The sequence below is a fragment of the Dendrobates tinctorius genome, unplaced genomic scaffold (genome assembly GCF_039654945.1).
Source record: "Dendrobates tinctorius isolate UK_male_01 unplaced genomic scaffold, ASM3965494v1 ptg000071l, whole genome shotgun sequence".
Lineage (NCBI taxonomy): Eukaryota > Metazoa > Chordata > Amphibia > Anura > Dendrobatidae > Dendrobates > Dendrobates tinctorius.
The window spans coordinates 3,369,035-3,389,697 of record NW_027361739.1 but is presented as its reverse complement, the minus strand read 5'-3'; the positions used below and the strand labels follow the sequence as shown (position 1 = coordinate 3,389,697).

Sequence of the window (20,663 nt, the reverse complement as noted above, 5' to 3'; positions counted from 1 at the left end):
ATTGGTTTCTTGAACATGACAATGAGTTCACTGTACTCAAATGGCCTCCTCAGTCACCAGATCTCAATCCAATAGAGCATCTTTGGGATGTGGTGGAACGGGAGATTCGCATCAGGGATGTGCAGCCGACAAATCTGCGCCAACTGTGTGATGCCATCATGTCAATATGGTCCAAAATCTCTGAGGAATGCTTCCAGCACCTTGTTGAATCTCTGCCACGAAGAATTGAGGCAGTTCTGAAGGCAAAAGGGGGTCCAACCCCTTACTAGCATGGTGTACCTAATAAAGTGGCCAGTGAGTGTATAAAGAGTGACATAATGATTCACTCCCTGCAGGAAGGACTTAACCAGTTTTGAAAGACCAGGAGGTGCTAAAAGAATGAGCAGAGCCTCTTCAGGACTACAAGGCTGAGGTCTGCCCCCAGTCTGTACTGAAAAAAGGAAAGCATTTCAGGCATGGAAAAACCAATGAGACTGATGTTTTTGTTCACACCAGGAAAATTAGGACCTCCACGTACTATGTAAACCTTGGCAGATTGCTGAGTATGAGCCTACAGAGCCAGATCCTAAGATCTCCGAACCTTTGCTTCACCAGTCATGCCATTAAACACAGCTCAGGCAAAGGGGGGGTGGAACAAGGAGACATTGCAAAATAAGGTTGGGGCAAAGCGGAAAGTGAAAATTAGTGTCTGCTTTTAGCTGGATAAGGTCGGAGTACCAAGCAAGGCCAGTTCAGTGCTATGATAAGGAACACTGGGCAGAAGAGGCCGAAAGAGAGAACAGAGAGAACTCTGTGCTTGATGCTCTTGTCCCTCTTTGGACAAAGGCCCTCAGGTCTCAGGACCTGGCGACATACGTTGGACCTTGTGATTCAGCCAGGGCACTAAGAGGACCACGTTGGGGGTGCCCCAGCAAAGACAGATCTCTGTATGGGGTGCCTACTCTCCTTGATCCAGAGTTTCTTTGCTGCAAAAGACCAGAGTCCCAGTTATCTATTCTGGGAATGTGGATCATGTAGAGCGTTGGCACATGCTGCCCAGTCAATTCTAGGTGCTTACCGGATAGCTGAAGATTCATGGTGGTTTCTTCAGAGACCCTAAGCACAGTGATGGTTGAACACCTCTCCCCAGTCTGAGAGACTAGTGTCAATTATCACTACTTGAAAAGGACCTACTTGAAAACTGATCCGGAGCTGTCTGTAATTAAACATTTATTTACCCTGCTGCATTCCTTAATTTTTGTGAATCTCCGGGGCCCACTAGATTCTTCCATCATCCGTCATCCCTTCCAAACTTTCGGGCATTGTCCGACAGCCTCCACATGCATCGCTGGCAGTAAGGTCGACTCTGCTTGAGTTCCCAGCTTCTGCTGGGACCAAGTTGCAGTATTCATTCTTTCCTTACAGAGGTGTCTGAACACTGGCCTTGCGCCTTCCCTTCACAGAGCATCCTGAGGCCTTCTAATGGCTATGTGCACACAATACCTTTAAGATGCCTATGCACCCAATGAAGCTTTCCTAGCAGAAGTTGCTTCAGGAAACTGCATGTGGTCTTTTTCTTGAAGTGACTATGCTGGCACTGTTGCTGTTGTCTTTTCTCGTTCGCCTTATTGGGGGACACAGAGACCATGGGTGTATGCTGCTGCCACTAGGAGGCTGACACTATGCACAAAAAAGGTTAGCTCCTTCTCCGAAGTGTACACCCTACCGACCGGCAGGAAGTTCCTCAGTTTAGCTTAGTGTCAGTAGGAGGTGGACACGGGTCTTTTATTAGACCCCTATCTACCTCGTCGTGCGTCGTTCCTTTACAGGTTTCGGAGGGATACGGAGTGAACAGTCACATCCGTACTCCCACAAAGACTATGAGTACGGCGTGTACTGCCACCCCGTATCCTCATAGGTCTCCGCGGCAGGACCAGGAGCCTCGCACAGGTGCGTGCCAGCTATACGGACGGTCCTTGCCCCCCGCCTCCCACCATCTCGCCTACCAGAGCCTGACGGTTGGACGAGGCGTGGATTCCATAAAGACGACAGACAGCGTGGGATTCTCAGGTACCTTTATTGTGGCCCCCGGCCTGGGTGAGTATGCGGTCTAGCGGTCCCCCGGCGTTTTCATCCTAAGGCGGTCGCCAGGGGACCACGGTAGGGCCTGCGCGCCCGCTTGTCCCCACGGTCGCCGCATCCATGAAGGCCCCTGTTCTTTCGGGCCTTGTTCTGTGCCCCCCCTCCCCCCCCCCCCCCCCCGTTTTTTCTTCATCCTGGCAGGGGTATACAGGGGTCGGGCTGTGGGAAGCAGGGACGCGGCCCGGTGTTGCGGCGCGTCTTCCGCGCCGACCCCCCGCTGACAGGCGGCCGGCGCTATTAATTTAGGCCCCGGCTTCATCTCGGGCCTACCGCTGCATTGCGGCCACGCCCCCTGCCCCTTTCTTCTAAGCGGGCTTCTCTCCCGCCCGTCCTAGGCCTTCCCAGCCCCCTTGCCTCACACCAGCCTGCTATTGGACAGCGGGCGGTGCTAAGGGGATCTCTGCGGCGAGCTCCGCCCTTCTCCCTCTGGCAGCGCGCCCTTTCCCTGGTGGTCGCCATCTTCTCAGCCTGCCAGCCGGACCTCATTCCCTGCCGGATTTCGGTCGCTGGGCCTTTTTTTCAGCCGGATTGGCCTGGCCTCATCCTGCAGCCAGATCAGAGAGCGTCGCCCTTGGGGACACCGGACCGTGAGTAGCTCTGCACCTGCAGACTGACACCCTTCTCTGCCTTCTGTCCCCCAACCGGCCGGCACTGCCTCTCTTTTCACTGTGTCCAACGCTAAGTCTGATCGTACCCGCTCTGCGTCCAGCCCGACGCCGCTCAGGAGCCATCCATAGCCCCAGGGGCGAGTGAGCCCCCCATGCCGGGTTGGGCCTCCTCTCAATCACAGTCAGTGGCAGACCTCATCAAGGTGTCTCAGTCCCTAGTAGCCGTTCTGGACAAGTTGCCCTTGGGAGCTTCGGCGGGACCCAGCACGTCTCAGGACGTCCCATCTGAGCCAGCTAGCGGCAGTCGCAAGAGGCCCAGGCAGGACCTCCAGGCGGAGTCCTCCCCTCGTCCTACCTCACCCCATAGTCCCCAGCAGTCTCCCTCTCGGGCCTCCTCCCCCGAGTCAGGCGAAGCGCTTTCGGAATCAGAAGGGGTCTTAGAGCTGGATTCGGACCAGGATGCGAACATGAAGGTTACGGTGCAAAACCTCATTGCCGCGATTCACCATACCTTTGACATCGCTGACGCCACTGCGAAATCCTCAGATCAGGAGGTTTCGTCCAGACGGGCGGAAACACCATCCAGGGTGTTTCCCTTCCATTCTGAGTTTGGAAAGATTTTTACAAAGGAGAGAGAACATCCGACCAGACGCTTTCAAAGAGGAAAGCGTCTCGGCGTGCTGTACCCGTTTGCTAAAGAGCTTACGGACAACTGGGCCGCTTCTCCCTCGGTGGACCCTCCCATGTCCAGACTTTCTAATAATACGGTCCTTCCGCTGTCAGGTGTGGCGTCGCTAAAAGATTCTAATGATAGGATCATAGAATCTCTATCAAAATCTGCCTTCGAAGCGGCATCAGCAGCGGTATGTCCAGTCTTTGTTTCTTCTTGGGCAGCAAAGGCCATATCCACTTGGGCAGATGACCTTCGGCAGGGCATTCTGGATAAGGCACGACCAGAGCATTTGTCCGTTCTCGCCAATCAGATTTCCCATGCGGGGGATTATCTGCTTTCTGCCTCCTTGGATGCCGCATCTTGCGCAGTTCAGGCGTCAAGTAACATCGTGGCAATCCGACGTACAATTTGGCTCAAGGCCTGGCAGGCGGACTTGTCCTCTAAAAAGTCTCTGACCAATCTGCCTTTTCAGGGAGTGCGTCTCTTCGGATCACAATTGGATCAGATTATTAAGGACGCTACCGGAGGTACGAGTTCTCTTCTCCCCTCCAAGCCTCGCAGACCTCCTCCAAGGCGTCAGTTTCGTCCCTGTCGGACTTTCCGCCGTTTCAATACGGCGGAAAACCCTTCCAACCAGCAAAGTCCACAGGCACGTCAGGAAAGAAAGGTTTCCTTCAGGCCCACTCCGTCCTGGCGGTCCCACTCTTCCCAGGGAAGACCGTCCAGATCTAGATCTGGACGGTCTACGTCCGCATGACTACCATCGGTCTCCCGTGGGTCCCTTCCAATTGGGAGGTCGACTTCTCTTCTTCAGCGACGTCTGGCTCGCCTCAGTAGAGGACGCTTGGGTCAGAGAGGTTGTATCAACAGGATACAAAATAGAGTTCATTTCTCTTCCACGGGATCGTTTCTTACAATCCCGTCCGCCGAGGGATCCGGCCTTGGTCCCGGGGTTTGGTTCGGCCATCGCCTCTCTTCTCAGTTCCGGGGTGATTGTGCCCGTTCCCGATTCGGAACGCTTCACAGGGTTTTATTCAAACCTGTTTGTGGTGCCGAAAAAGGACGGGACAGTTCGACCCATCTTGGATCTCAAGTTACTCAACAAGAGAGTTCGCCTTCGCCACTTCCGGATGGAGTCAGTTCGCTCGGTAATTGCTTCCATGGAGGAGCAGGAATTCATGGGTTCCATAGACATCCAAGATGCCTATCTACATGTGCCCATATTTCCCGGACATCAGAAGTTCCTGCGGTTTGCGATTCTTCACGAACATTACCAGTTCGTCGCGCTTCCTTTCGGGCTCGCCACCGCTCCCAGAGTCTTCACGAAGATTATGGCGGCGTTGATGGCCTTGTTGAGGATCAGAGGTCTCGTTCTTTTTCCGTACCTCGACGATATCCTGATCAAGGCCCCCTCCTTTCAACAGGCCCGCCTAAGTGTGGCGATCGTTCTAGACACCCTGTCCAGTTTTGGGTGGATCGTCAACCGGGAAAAGTCCTGTCTGGTCCCTACTCAACGCCTTGTGTTTCTGGGCCTTCTGTTCGACACTCGTCGGTCAAGGGTATTTCTCCCACAAGACAAGATTCTTTCCCTGCAGCAGGGCGTGCGATCATTACAGATCACACGATTTCCATCCCTCAGGTCAGCCATGAGGGTCCTGGGGAAGATGGTGGCGGCGATAGAGGCAGTTCCCTTTGCCCAATTTCACGCCAGGCCACTCCATCAGGCCATTTTGTCCAGGTGGAACAGGTCGGCTCTGTCTCTGGATCGTCCGGTTCGCCTTTCCTGCCGGATCAGGCGGTCTCTCAACTGGTGGTTGACGTCTCCCCTCATTCTCTTGGGGCGGTCTTTTCCCGTTCACTGGCAGATTGTCACTACGGACGCCAGCCTCATCGGCTGGGGTGCAGTGTTCCGCAATCACACTGTTCAGGGTCGATGGTCGACTCAGGAATCGGCTCTGCAGATCAATGTCCTAGAGATACGGGCGATCCATCTAGCTCTCGTCCACTGGGAAAGGCGCCTCAAGGGCCTGCCTGTCAGGATTCAGACAGACAATGCACAGCGGTGGCATATATCAACCGCCAAGGGGGGACACGGAGTGTCTCAGCCCTGGCGGAAGTGTCCAGAATTCTTCAATGGGCAGAGACCTTTGTTCCAACGATTTCCGCGGTTCACATTCCCGGCGTGGACAACTGGGCCGCCGATTTCCTCAGCCGCGAGGGTCTCGCGGCAGGGTAATGGTCCCTACATCCGGAGGTGTTTCATCTGCTCTGCCGTCGGTGGGGAACCCCGGATGTAGACCTCATGGCATCTCGCCTCAACAGGAAAGTCCCACAATTTGTGTCCAGGTCTCGGGACCCTCTGGCAGTGGGCGCCGACGCTCTGGCCGTCCCTTGGTCACAGTTCATGCTCCCCTACCTGTTCCCTCCTCTGCCTCTTCTTCCCAAGTTGTTGAAGAAAATCAAAGCAGAGCGGATTCCAGTCATCCTCATCGCCCCGAATTGGCCCAGAAGGTCTTGATTCGCAGACATTGTCAACCTTCTCGCGGACGCCCCCTGGAAGCTTCCCGACGGGCAGATCTGCTGTCTCAAGGCCCGATTTGCCACCCCAATTCTCGGTCGCTCAATTTAACGGCGTGGCTGTTGAGACCGAGGTTTTGAGACGGGCAGGATTCTCTGATCGGGTAATTCATACCATGATCCGCGCCAGAAAGCCGCCTTCTTCGAAGATCTATTACCGTACTTGGAAAGCCTATTTCTCCTGGTGTGAGGCCAATGACATCGCGCCCTTGGTTTTTTCGCTCCCTTCTATTCTGGCGTTTCTTCAGGCAGGGCTGGATGCGGGGCTTGCTCTCAGTTCCTTGAAGGGTCAAGTTTCGGCACTGTCCATTTTATTTCAGAAAACGCTGGCCTCCCGGCCCCAGGTCAAAACCTTCCTCCAGGGTGTGGCTCACACGGTTCCTCCGTACCGAGCTCCCGTGGATCCTTGGGATCTTAATTTGGTTCTTCAGGTTCTGCAGGGTCCTCCTTTTGAACCTCTCAGGGACGTTTCCCTTTCCCTCCTTTCTTGGAAAGTGGCCTTTCTGGTGGCCATTACCTCCATCCGGCGCGTGTCGGAATTAGCGGTACTTTCTTGCCGCTCTCCTTTTTTGGTCCTTCATCAGGACAAGGTAGTTCTGCGGCCTCCGCCCTCTTTTCTTCCGAAGGTGGTATCTTCGTTTCACCTCAATGAGGACATTGTTCTGCCATCCTTCTGCCCGAGCCCATCTCACCCTCGGGAGCGGTCTTTGGACAAGCTGGACCTAGTCAGGGCATTGAGAGTCTATCTAGCCCGGACGACTTCCTTGCGGAAGTCAGACTCTCTGTTCATCACCCAGCCTCAAAGGCCACTATTGCGCGCTGGATCAGATCGGCAATTTTGGAGGCATACCGGGTCAAGCATCGAGTGGCCCCTCCAGGGAAGGGATCAGAGCGCACTCTACCCGGGCGGTGGGTGCCTCCTGGGCGGTGCGCCACAGAGCTTCCGCGCTGCAGCTTTGCAATGCTGCAACGTGGTCATCGGTTCACACCTTTGTGAAATTCTACAGGGTCCACACCTACGCTTCGGCGGACGCCAGCCTAGGTAGAAGGATTCTGCAGGCTGCGGTGGCGAGTCCACTGGCCTGATGGAAGTTTGTTTCCCACCCCAGGGACTGCTTTGGGACGTCCCATGGTCTCTGTGTCCCCCAATAAGGCGAACGAGAAAACAGGATTTTTTGGGTTGCTTACCGTAAAATCTGTTTCTCGGAGCCTTCATTGGGGGACACAGCACCCTCCCATGTTCTACAACTCCTGTTCTTATGTTTGTCGGTTTGTTACAGTTGAGTTGTTTGTTCTGTTTTCAATCTATTCTGTTACTTCTCCTACTGCTTTCTCACTAACTGAGGAACTTCCTGCCAGTCGGTAGGGTGTACACTTCGGAGGAGGAGCTAACTTTTTTGTGCATAGTGTCAGCCTCCTATTGGCAGCAGCATACACCCATGGTCTCGGTGTCCCCCAATGAAGGCTCCGAGAAACAGATTTTACGGTAAGCAACCCAAAAAATCCTGTTTTTCCCTAAACTTTCAACTATAAAAAGTGAGCGGCTTCTAAAAGAAACCACCCAAAGAATGAACATTACTTTTTTTTTTTTTTTTTTTTTTTTTACCCACTTTATGGTTTGCAAACCATGAATCAGTTAAAAGACGTAACAGAAGGCTGAACATGTGCCATGACATTGTGGTGTTTTTACTGAAATGTTTTTCTGCCTACCAAAAAGATTCCCCCTCCAGTGTGCCCCTTTACTGTCAGGAAAAATCAGATTGGACTTCAGGACATTTCTATCTTCTGATCATCCTTGGGTTCAAGTAGGCACTTCTCTGTGCTGTCCCCCTCTCCTAGCTTCCACATGTATTCGTTCCATAAGGACCCAGCACTACTCCCTGTTGCAACCAAATTTTCTTGTACTCTGCATAGTTTATTTCCTATGCAAATAGCCATGCCCATTGTGTTCTCAGGGATGGTCTTAACCCTAGACCTTAATCCTTAACTCCTCTTGCTAGTGTGCAGCAGCAACTACTGTGCCCCTCTGAATAGATGGGGTCTATGAGGTAAGCTTTAGGTACCCCAGGCTCTCTCACACCAGACTTCAGGCTTTATAATCGTTTCCAGAATGTTGCACCAATTTATCTTGTCTGCTTGTTGGAAATATCTTTGTTGCTTCCGAGGGTCAATATCTCCTCACACAGGGCCCCTTCAGCATTCTCTATCTGCTCTCGGGTCATAGCCACTGAGGAGCAAGATTGTTTACCAAGCCCTTTTAAGTGGAATGCCATAGTGTGCAACAGAGCAATATTATGTACAGAGGATTGCGCCAATTGTCTGCATCCACAGAAGACTTGTTGAGGAGCAAATTGAAGATTTTGGGTACTTAGCGTAAAATCTTTCTCTTAGCCTTCATTGGGAGACACAGAGTTAACCATGGATTTTTGCTGCTGCCACTAGATGCCTGACACCATGCAAAAAAAGTTTTCTCTTCCCCAGCAGTATATACCCACCAACTGTCATGAAGCTAATAAGTTAGTGAGAAAGCAGCAGGAGAAGCAACCGGTATACAACAATCAAAACCTAACCAGAACCAACAACAAACACGGGTGGGTGCTGTGTCCCTCAATGAAGGCTTAGAGAGATCTTGCAGTAGGTACCCAAAATCTTAATTTCTCTATTTACTCATTGAGGGACACAGTAAACCATGGGAGGTCCAAAAGCAGTCCCAAGGGTGGGTAAAAAAAGTAATGCCCTCATGTCAGAGCTCTGCCACTGCAGCTTGCAGGACCTTTCTACCAAGATTCGCATCTGACGAGGCGTAGGTGTGAACTTTGTAGAACTTGGCAAATGTATGAATGTAAGACCACATAGCAGCCTTGCAAATCTGTGAGGTTGATGCCTAGTAGGTGCCAGAAGGCCATTGGAGTGCACGGTGACCCTGATTGGACTCATTCTGTCTTAGTCAATAGGCTTCCAGAATGGCAGAATGAACCCAGCGGGCAATGGTAGACTTGGAAGCAGCCTGATGTTTCCGTGGTCCTTCGCAAATTATGAACAGCAAATCCGCACGTCTGATGGGTTCTGTCCTGGAAAGGTTGAGAGAGACAGTTTGTTTAGGGATCGCTCTTGAGGATGAGAAAGGAGTGTATAAAAGGAAAGAAGAACAGTATCCTCATTGAGGTGAATTGCAGAAACTACCTTGGGGAGAGAGAATGGTATCTGCCGTAATACTACCTTGTTCTGGTGGAACACTAGATAGGGGAAACTACAAGAGAGGAGCTGCAAGTTTGGAAACTCGTCTGATAGAAGTGATGGAAACCAGGAAAGCAACTTTCCAGAAAAGAAGTTAAAGAGAAATTTCTCGCAGAGGTTCTACCAGAGGCCGGTAGAGGGGAACAGAGTGCACGACTCCCTGCAGGAAGGTTTTGATCTGCAGGCGAGATGCTAAATTCTTTTGAAAAAGGATGGAAAGGGCATACACCTGTCCCTTGAGAGAACTGAGGGACAGGCCAGATTCCAGATCCAATCTGTAGGAAGGACAAAAAAATAAGGCAGATAAACTATTGGAGAGCTCTACGTAATTAGTTTCTCTCAAGCAGAAAAAGGCTTTACACACAGTGGTAAATGCTAGAGGAAGAAGGCTTCCTAGCTCTGATAGATTGAACAACCTGTTTGGAGAAACCGGCGGATTTCAGAACTGCGGTCTCAACAGCCATGGCGTTAAATTGAGCACCTGAGAATTCTTGTTGAAAAGATGACCCTGTGAGAGAAGGTCCCGGAGTTTCCACGGAGTAAACCTCTACGCAGACACTACTTGTGCATACCATTGTCTTCTGGGCCAATCTAGAGTGATGAGAATGACACACTCCCTCCGTCTTTATCTTCTTAACCACCCTGGGGATCATTAGCAAGGGGGGGGGGGGGGGGAGTACAAGACAGAGAACTGAGATCAAGTAATTACCAATGAGCAGGTGCCGATTGCTAGCATGTCGCGTGATCTGGAGAACCAAGGAACCTTATGATTCAGTCTGGATACCATCAGGTCGACATTGGGAGTCTTGCATCGGAGACAAATCTGACGGGTTGAGTGACCATTCATCGTCAGTGAGACCTTCTTGGCTGAGAAAATTGACAACCCACTTCTGGATTGTGTACTGCCGAGATCATCTGTACATTCTGCTTGGTCCATAACTGAATCCACGACACTTCTGGCAAAACTGGTCAACTTTGGATCCCTCCTTGGTGGTTTAGGTATGCGATCGCTGTGGCATTGTCGGTTTGGACCCGAATCGGATGATTGAGAAGGCCCTGCCAGTGAAGTAGAGCAAGGAAGATTGCCATAAGTTCCAGAATGTTGATAGGAAGAGACGATTTCTGGGTGGACCATCGGCCCTGGACTGTTAAGTTCTGAAAATCTGTTCCTCAACCAAGAAGACTGGCATCTTTTGTACCCATCTTCTAACAAAGTGGCAGAAAGGATCTTCCGCAATGGACTAGGGGAGATTGAGTCCACTATTCTAAGGACTTATTTATTCAGAAGGGACGATAGAAGAAAAATTTAAAGGGTACGCATATGAAACCGCTTCCATTGACGCGACCATCCTTCCTATGACGCTCATACAGAAACGAAGCGAATGAGATGTGCCTCCAAGAGAGTGAATCCCTTGTGATAAGTTTCTCTTCGGGCAGAAAACCTCTTGATCACGTGGTGTCGAACAGCACTCCCAGGAAAAACAATACGTAGGACGGGAACCAGAGACAACGTTGATATGTTGCTAATCCAGCCCAGACAGGAGAGGGTGTCCAGAGTGATCTGTATACTCTCTTGACATGCTGAGAAAGACACAGCCTTGATGAGGTGGTCGTCTAAGGAGTGATGAGGATGCCTATGCTACGAAGAATGACCATAACCATCGCCATTACCTTCGTGAAGACTCTGGGTGCTGTGGCTAGGCCAAACTGCAGCGCCTTGAACTGAAAGTGGAATTGCTGTACCGCAAACCAAAAATCTCTGGTGAGGAGGAAAAATGGTAATGTGTAGATGGGCATCTTGAATATCCACGGAGCATAGGAATTCCTCAGGTTCCATGGAGGCTATTATCAAGCGAAGAGACTCCATTCTGAAATGGTTTAGTCGAACATGTTTGTTCAATAGCCTGAGATCCAAAATGGGACAAACGGAGCCATCCTTCTTTGGAACCACAAACTGGTTTGAATAGAAAACCGAAAAGTAATCCTGGTGAAGGATCGGGGACAATGGCCCCTGCCTTTGAGAGCAGGCTGATGGAATGAAAAATCTGGGAATGAAGGAAGAGTCCTTTTTTGATGAGCAGGACTTGCAAAAGCGAGGAAAAGTAGAAAATTTTATCTTGTAACCCTGGGAGATGATGTCTCGTAACCCAGGCCTCAACGATCCCTGAGAGCCACTAGTCCTGGAAATAAAGGAAGCCTCCGCCCACCCTGAGAGACATCCCAGGTGGGAGTGACCCGTCCTGCCGAGGAAAATCTGTTTTGGATCCGAGTTTGGAAGACTAGTGCTGGTGGCTTGACGGGGCTGGCTTGAAGGGAAGGTCTCTTCCACTCCTGATGGGCTGGAGATTTGGCTTGTTGGTTACTAGTCTGTACTGGGAATCTCCAAAATGAAGGTCCCTGTTGAGGCAGTGAATTACTCTTACTCTCGTGGTATTGGAAAATCTTTACTCTCCGAAAAGACGAGAACCTGGAAGGGAAGACTGGTAAGGCACATTTTGGAGGCTTTGTCTGCGTGCCAGGCCTTGTGGTGATGCTGCCGGCTGAAAAAGCAAAGCAAGCAGCTGCATGGAGTCCGGCTGTGAGGAAATGCTTCCTTACAGGAAAGATTTGGTCCGCCAGTTTGGAAGTGAGGGACACTGCTGACAGGATACCCTGGCGGAGGTATTTTGCCTAGACCAAGACTTGCTTGGTTATCCATGTAGCTGCAAGGGACAGGCGAACTCCATGTGGTTTGTGAAGGTTCTGGGAGGACGCTTCATCGTTCTGAATGATACTGTCTGCTCAGAGGAAGAGCTTTCTGGAACCTATGTTAAGGGTTTGACAGCTACTATTAGACTATTTACCATGTCCTGTAGTTTAGGGATCTGTTCTGAGCCTAACTCAGAAACTGAGTTTCTGACTCGTGCATAGCTGGAACATCGGAGAGGAGGGTGGACTGACAGGATGATGAGGAACTAGACAATGAGCTAGTGCGGGTAAACTTTTTAGAACCCCTAGAACACCTGCATGGTGTAACCTTTTGAGGCTGAGGTGCCACAGAGTTCAGAACACCGAGGGGAGCGATAAGGGTGTTCCGTAGCGGAGACAGTGCTGGGCAGTCGTTCTAATACCAAAACCAATGACTGGGGTTTCTTGGTAAGGTCAGCTACTGACAGAGAGAGATGCAGCCTACTCTGAGGGGAGTGCACGCTAGTTACGGGCAGTGGGGGTTCTTCTGAGGTGGCATATTAGATGGGCTGCAATTTGGGCAGAGGGATGAGGTCTGACCAGAGGGAAACTTATTACAGGTAGAGCAACTGAAATGGAGAATAGAAAAAACAAAAAAACTGATCTGGAGTAGAATTGAATGACATGCATGATGTAAAAGCATGTTCACACTGGCCATAAAAGCACGCAAAACCAAAGGAAAAAACAATGTGTATATACCCTAATGAAAATAAATAATAAAAAAGCAAGTGCATTAAATAACATAGGGTACTTAGTAAACACTGTTTTGATCAAAAACGTATAAAGCTGTCCCACCACGGCAAGGTGTACCCATTTGAGACAGTAACTACACTAACGGTTATAACCTACCTAGTGTGAATAGTGACAGAGTCTCTGGGTCCCAAATGGACACCCAGCTTCAGAGGGACTATAAGTGAACTACGCAGCTCAGTAGAAAGGAGGCCACACCCTATTTGTACTGAATACAAAAATACTGAAGAAAAAACAAAAAAACTGAACTGGAGTAGAATTGAATGACATGCATGATGTAAAAGCATGTTCACACTGGCCATAAAAGCAAGCAAAACCAAAGGAAAAAACAATGTGTATAATACCCTAATGAAAATAAATAATAAAAAAGCAAGTGCATTAAATAACATAGGGTACTTAGTAAACACTGTTTTGATCAAAACAGTGTTTACTAAGTACCCTATGTTATTTAATGCACTTGCTTTTTTATTTATTTTCTTTAGGGTATATACACATTGTTTTTTCCTTTGGTTTTGAAATGGAGAATAGGATGAGAATGGGAGTGAGGCTCTAGGTCTAGATATAGAGAGGAAGAAGTGCCAATATGAGTTATGCTGGGAAGAGAGCTGGCCCCCAGTGTCAGAGCTTATTCAGATTCTGGATCATGACTCGGGCTGCGCAGAGTTTACAGTGTGTATAGGGACGCGTTATGCTGTGCTGCAGAGACTAGAGCTGTGACGCCAATGTTGTGCAGGGGAGCTCGTTAGCTGGAGATTGTGCCGGGTAGAAGGGGTTTCCCACTCGCCAGTGGGGTTGGGGGTGGGAGCACGCAGAGATCCCAGCGCTGGGAGGTGGTAGAGCCGGAGCGTGTGATTGGCTGGACTGACGGGGCGCGGCCCAGCCTCTGGAGAAGGCCTGCAGTGGAGCCGGTTACTAAATTCTTGGAGATGGCCGCAAAAGGAGGAAGGTGGGGAGGTAGCGCAATAGATGCGATATTAAGTTTATTTTGCCCTCTGACAGGAGTTAGCATGTTTAAATGGGAAAGGACCTGTATTAATTCCCACATGTCTAGGGATTAGATGTTAACCTATTAAAAGGACCCCACTCACTGTCTGGACGGAGATGCCTGTCCTGAAGATCCGGAATCCTTCTTCACAGACTTGATACAGGAGATGGACATCGAGGACCTGGGTGCTAACCATGGGACGACTGCACGCATATCTTCGGGCTCTCATCGGAAGGCCTGTGGCGGGAAACGGATACGTCTTCCCATCGGGCATGTCTGGCTCTGGAGAGCGAGCGGTCCAGAAGGTCATGGTGAGGACCTGTCCTCCAGTGCTGATGCCCTGAACACTCTTGATGTTAGGGGATAGGGTCTTGCCGGTCGGATCGGGGTGACAACAGTAGTGAGGCAATCCCACACAGTCTTTAGTGGGGAGAACAGGAACACAATTCCACTTTGTTTTCCCAATCACAAGCTGAACCTGCAAAATGGAAATAAGCAAAAAAAAACAAATCTAAGGTTGAAATGAGGGCAGCCCAGTGTCCATCTCCTACTTGACACTAAGCTAAAACTGATTAGCTTCGTGCCAGTTGGTGGGGTGTACACTGCTGGGGAGGAGCTCACTTTTTCTGCATAGTGTCAGCCTCCAAGTGGCAGCTGCATACACCCATGGTTTACTGTATCCCCCAATGAGGCAATAGAAAAATGATTTTTTAATTCACTGGAAAGCACCAGATAGGAATCCACGAATGTAGTAACTTTGGTGGGGTTCATGATAGGAGAGAGATCAGCAGGCCTGCCTTAGCCTAAACTACTGCATTGGCAGGAGGACCGCAAATCCTGTCATCCAAAGTGGCAGAAACTTCCACTTTTTCAAGAGACTTTATACATGGGCAGCACTACAGTGAAAAACGTCTACGTCTAGATGTGGTAGCCAACAAGGGCTTGGCTATGACAGCCTCAATATTTCATTGGATGTCTAATCACTGATGATATCAAAAGACGACTAATGGATGGGGGAATGACTGTGCTTCCAGACCAGTGCTATGCAGTAGATAAAGGGCGCACTTGGGGAGTGAAGAGGTTGCTGGACTGGAAGCTACGTCTTAGTGATGAAATACAGAAGTGTATGAGGGGGACAGCCATAGAATGAAGGAAATTTTGAAAAAGCCTGGGTGACTACAAGGGATTAGGTTTTGCCAATTGCTACAGTTTGGCTGGCTCCAGACACCGCTGCAACAACAGAACAAGGAAACCCCAAGGCTCTGCTAAGTCATTGATGAGCCACAGTTAGGAAGCCAGGCAGCAGAGAGCCAGTGCTGAACCCAGGGAAGGGGTGAGTACCCTCTGTTTATTTTAGGTATATTACAGCGATTGAGGCCAACTTATGCAAAAGTGGATTACCGCTTTAATGTGGTAACATACAAGACATTAACACCATTGTTGAATAATCTTAAGGCCCCATCTCATAATGAGATCGTTAGCGAGATCACTGAAACGTGTCAGGTTTTATGACGCAACAGCGACCTCGCCAGTGATCTCGCTACGTGTGACACATAGCGGCGACCGGCCCCCCCGCTGGATATCGCTGATCGTGCTCGAATATCCTAGGCCATTTTTTTTGATCGTCCCGCTGGCCAGCATGCATCGCTGTTTGACGCCGACGAGGGACCTCGTTGGCGACGCAGAACTCAGGGACACAGGTGTGAGTCGTCAGAATAGCTGCTGTGTGACGAGGTCCCAACGACCGCCGAGGTCGTTATACAGATCGCCGTATCGTTGCTGCGTCGTTGAATAGATCTGCCTGTTTGACAGCTTACTTGCGACCATGTAGCGACGCTCCAGCGATCATTACCAGGTCATATCGTTGTTGGGATCGCTGGAGCGTCGCTGTGTGTAACGGGACCCTAAGTTTCTTGTTTTCATTTCCAGGTATCTGCCTCCAGAGTGCTTTGTGGTTGGAAAGGAACCCCCAAAAATCTCTAACAAAGTAGACGTGTGGTCTGTAGGAGTAATATTCTACCAGTGTCTGTATGGGCGAAAGGTAATTTTATCTAAAATTGGTTAAATGTTGTGAACTGACTTCATATGTATTGTTTTTACTGTAGAAGACTGGGATGGACTATACATTTTCACAAGGGGCAACAATAAAGACCATGGCTTTTGTGGAAGGTTAAACCGAAAAAATGAATTTAATCCTGATTTATTATTTTTATTAATTTTTAATAATTTGTACAATTCTGTTGACTCATTGCTGCTTCTAATACATGATAGGATGTATTGTCAGGGCTCATTCAGACATCAGTGTTTTAGCTTTGTTTTTGTTTTTTACTTGTGCGCAAAAAAAAAAAAACCTGTCCGATTTTCATCAGAGCTTGGTCACTGTTCTTACCACCAGAGTGTAATTTTTTTTTTCAGATGGAAAAAAGCAAACTCATGGCATCTGAAGGATGTCCCACTTTTTTTTTTTTTTTTTTTTTTTCTTTCTTCCTCTATGCACATTTATAATCTTGCATTGTCGAGTCTGGTCAGACGCTCCATATCAATGTCCAGCAACTCCCTAGGCCTCTCAGTCCAAGGAAAAGATCAGAAATACGTCATAGTCTAACACTGTAGAGTGCTATCCGTGAAAAACACAGCACTCATATGAGAGAAACTGACTTCTATATAAGCCTTAACATGTATTTTTACCTGAAGCAGCTATTCAAGACCATATAATAAACTTGTGCATATACTGTGTTTTGCGGACTATAAGACGCATCCCATATTTTGGGGAGGAAATTGAGAGAAAAATGTTCTGAAGAAAATGGTGCGTCTTATAGTCCGATTTTTATGGTTTCTTACCGGGGGAGATGACGAGGCGGCTGCTGGAGGCTGGCGGCGGCAGGAGTAGTGCAGTGCTGCAGGCCCCGTGCTAGGAGGAAGGTGTGACTCGTCTGTCCAAGGCTGCATGCTGTGGGCTTTCATAAAATGTTGGCGGTGAGCAGAGTTCTCTTACCATTGATTTCCCTGCGGTGCGCTTCGGAAATATGGCCACCAGAGGCGGGGCATGTGCAGATTGAGACCTCGGGAACCTCCTGAGCTACATTTTGAGTTGTATGACGCACCCCTATTTTCCTCCTAAATTTGGGGGAGGGGTGAGTTCGTGCATATTATAATCTGAAAAATATGGTATAAGTATAGAAATACTTTGTTCAACATCTCCCCAGACACGATATGAAGCCCACAGTCACCCCCACACAAAAATGATGCCACCATGGCTCCGAACGCTGTATTATACCCCCCATTGCCCTACAAATTCTCATAATGGACCCTAAACACACACATACTATGATGGACTCCACACAGCATTCACAGTCTAGTGATATTGTAGTGCCTGGTCTACTGATGCTCAGGCGCACAGGTTGAATTTTAAAAGAGGGTGCCGATGGTTCCCTGTGCCACCATTGCAATCCACTGTGTCCGTATCCTGAGGATGCAGATACCTCTGAAATTGAGATGCCAGATGTGGCCCGCGGGCTGCTCTTTGCCCAGGACTGATGGATGGTGCTATATTATATTGCAACCTCTTTAAAATATTATGGCATCACCACAACTTCTTTGTAGCAAATATATAAATTGCAAATAAGCACCCAAAAAAATAAAACTCTCTGAATATTATGGGCACAAAACCATGGGTCTAGTAGCTAGCAATAATAAAAGAAAAAGCTCCGTATAGCTCAGTATATATCAAGTCCACAGCCACTGAGCTAAGCTAGCTTGTCTTGCAGCAGGAGAAGCAATCACAAGAACGGATGGCAGAACAATAAAAGCAATTCTTTCAAAAAAAGGGAACAACAAATTTTGGGTGGTAGATATGTTATCCAATGACCAGTGGTGCACTACCCAGGAAACGCTCAATGAATTGAAACCTTGCTGTAATTTTGAAAAGGAGGAACAGATGCGTTCACACAAGTAAGCCTTAATAATGGCTGACGGGATGCAGTAACATATGGTCAGCTTGAAGGTAGGGAAAAATTGGAAATCTTAACACTTGAAGGAAGACGTGACCAACAAACTGGCAATGGGGTTCAAACAATCAGCAGAGCATGAAGAGGTTACCTTGGAGCAGAAGTAAAAAACCATATGCATGTCTCTTTGGAGAATGGTCTTCCCTTCCTGACATCAGACGTACTATCCCGTCCATGGGACCCGGGCCCCTATGCCCATGGACGGGATAGTACGTCTACCGCGATCAGCGGCGCCCACGTGGTGAGCGCCGTTGATCGCGGCCGGGTGTCAGCTGATTATCACAGCTGACACCCGGCACAATGTGTCAGGTTAACGTCAACCCCTTGCACACCGCGATCAAACATGATTGCGGTGTACCGGGGGTTAAAGGGAAGCATTGGCAGGGAGGGGGCTCCCTCCGTGCTTCCCTGAGCCCCCCACGGCAGCGCAGTGTGCAGCGCTGCTGCCGGGGGCTCCTTTCCTGCAGGTCCCCGAATCCAAAATGGCGACGGGGGGCCTTCGGGGGCCTGCAGGAAGCTGGCTTCCTCAGTGCCTGCAAAGCGCAGGCATGAGGAAGCCTTGTGCACTGCCTGTGACAGATCGCTGATCTGTCACAGTGATCTGTGATGTGACAGATCAGCGATCTGTCACAGAACAGTGATGTCCCACCTGGGACTATTTAATAAAGTTAAAAAAAAAAAAAAGTGTTAAAATAATTAAAAAAAATCGCCAAATAAATTACAAAAAAAAAAAAAAAAAATTCCCCCAAATAAATCCATTTTTTGAAGAAAAAAAAAAAAAACAATAAAAGTACACATATTAGGTATTGCCCAGTCCGTAATGACCCGCCCTATAAAACTGTCCCATTAGTTAACCCCTTTAGCGAACCCCTTAAAAAATAAAAATAAAAAACGAAGCAAAAAATGATTTATTATCATACCGCCAAACAAAAACTGTAATAACGCGCGATCAAAAAGACGCATATAAATATCCATGGTACCGCTGAAAACGTCATCTTGTCCCACAAAAAACGAGCCGCCACACAGCATCATCAGCGAAAAAATTAAAAAGTTATAGCTCGCAGAATAAAGCGATGCAAAAATAATTATTTTTTATATAAAATAGTTTTCATTGCATAAAACCGACAAAACATAAAAAAAACGACCTAAATGAGGTATCGCTGTAACCGTACTGACCCGAAGAATAAAACCGCTTTATCAATTTTACCGCACGCGGAACGGTGTAAACGCACCCCCCCCAAAAGAAATTCATGAAATGCTGGTTTTTGTTCATTCTGCGTCCCAAAAATCGGAATAAAAAGCGATCAAAAAATGTCACGTGCCCGAAAATGGTACCAATAAAAACGTCAACTCGTCCCGCAAAAAATAAGACCTCACATGACTCAGTGGGTCAAAATACGGAAAAATTATAGCTCTCAATATGTGGTGATGCAAAAACAGGATTTTTGGGTTGCTTACCGTAAAATCTGTTTCTCGGAGCCTTCATTGGGGGACACAGAGACCATGGGTGTATGCTGCTGCCACTAGGAGGCTGACACTATGCACAAAAAACGGTTAGCTCCTCCTCCGCAGTGTACACCCCACCGACCGGCAGGGAATTCCTCAGTTAGTGAGAAAGCAGTAGGAGAAGTAACAGAATAGATTGAAAACAGAACAAACAACTCAACTGTAACCAAATCAACCAAAGTAAGAACAGGAGTTGTAGAACATGGGAGGGTGCTGTGTCCCCCAACGAAGGCTCCGAGAAACAGACTTTACGGTAAGCAACCCAAAAATCCTGTTTTCTCGTTCGCCTTATTGGGGGACACAGAGACCATGGGACGTCCCAAAGCAGTCCCTGGGGTGGGAAACAAACTTCCATCAGGCCAGTGGACTCACCACCGCTGCCTGCAGAATCCTTCTACCTAGGCTGGCGACCCTGTAGAATTTCACAAACGTGTGAACCGAAGACCAGGTTGCCGCTTTGCAAAGCTGCAGCACGGAGGCTCTGTGACGTACCGCCCAGGAAGCACCCACTGCCCGGGTAGAGTGCGCTCTGATCCCCGGAGGGGCCACTTGATGCTTAACCCGGTAGGCCTCCAAAATTGCCGATCTGATCCAGCGAGCAATAGTAGCTTTGGAAGCCGGGTGACCTTTCCGCGCCCCATCTGGAATGACGAAAAGAGAGTCTGTCTTTCGCAAGGAAGACGTCCTAGACAGATAGACTCTCATCGCCCTGACCAGATCCAGCTTGTTCAGGGACCGCTCCCGAGGATGAGTTGGACTCGGACAGAAGGACGGCAGAACAATATCCTCATTGAGGTGAAAGGAGGACACCACCTTCGGAAGAAAAGAGGGCGGAGGCCGCAGCACTACCTTGTCCTGGTGAAGTACCAGAAAAGGAGAGCGGCAAGAAAGAGCCGCCAATTCTGACACGCGCCGGATGGAGGTGATGGCAACCAGAAAGGCTACCTTCCAGGAGAGAAGGGAAAGATCAATAAAGGTACCTCAATATCTTCTGTAGTGTCCGCGTCTCATCCAGACCGACAGGCTCTGGTGGGCGAGTGGGTGGGAGACGGGGAGCGAGGACCATCTGGATCGCTGGCACGTATCCGTGCTGAGCTCTTGGTCCCGCCGTAGAGACCTATGAGGATACGGGGTGGCAGTACACGCTGTACTCATAGTCTCTTTGTGGGAGTACAGCTGTGACTCTTCACACTGTATCCCTCCAGAACCTGAAAAGGAACGACGCACATCGAGGTAGATATGGGTCTAATGAAAGACCCGTGTCCACCTCCTACTGACACTAAGCTAAACTGAGGAATTCCCTGCCGGTCGGTGGGGTGTACACTGCGGAGGAGGAGCTAACCTTTTTTTGTGCATAGTGTCAGCCTCCTAGTGGCAGCAGCATACACCCATGGTCTCTGTGTCCCCCAATAAGGCGAATGAGAAAACTATTTTTATAATAAAAAGCGTCTTTTAGCGTGTGACAGCCGCCA

The 20,663-nt window shown here is 49.2% G+C and overlaps 1 protein-coding gene across 2 annotated transcripts in view; it reads left to right on the top strand.

Annotated features, from left to right (window-relative positions):
* The window catches only part of TLK2 (tousled like kinase 2), a 153,801-nt gene that overhangs the window by 121,014 nt on the left and 12,124 nt on the right, over window positions 1-20,663 (top strand). For both annotated transcript variants that reach the window (XM_073582335.1, XM_073582336.1), the window contains exon 19: window positions 15,608-15,719. In XM_073582335.1, the coding sequence (XP_073438436.1) occupies window positions 15,608-15,719 (112 nt within the window). The remainder of the gene's footprint in view (window positions 1-15,607; window positions 15,720-20,663) is intronic.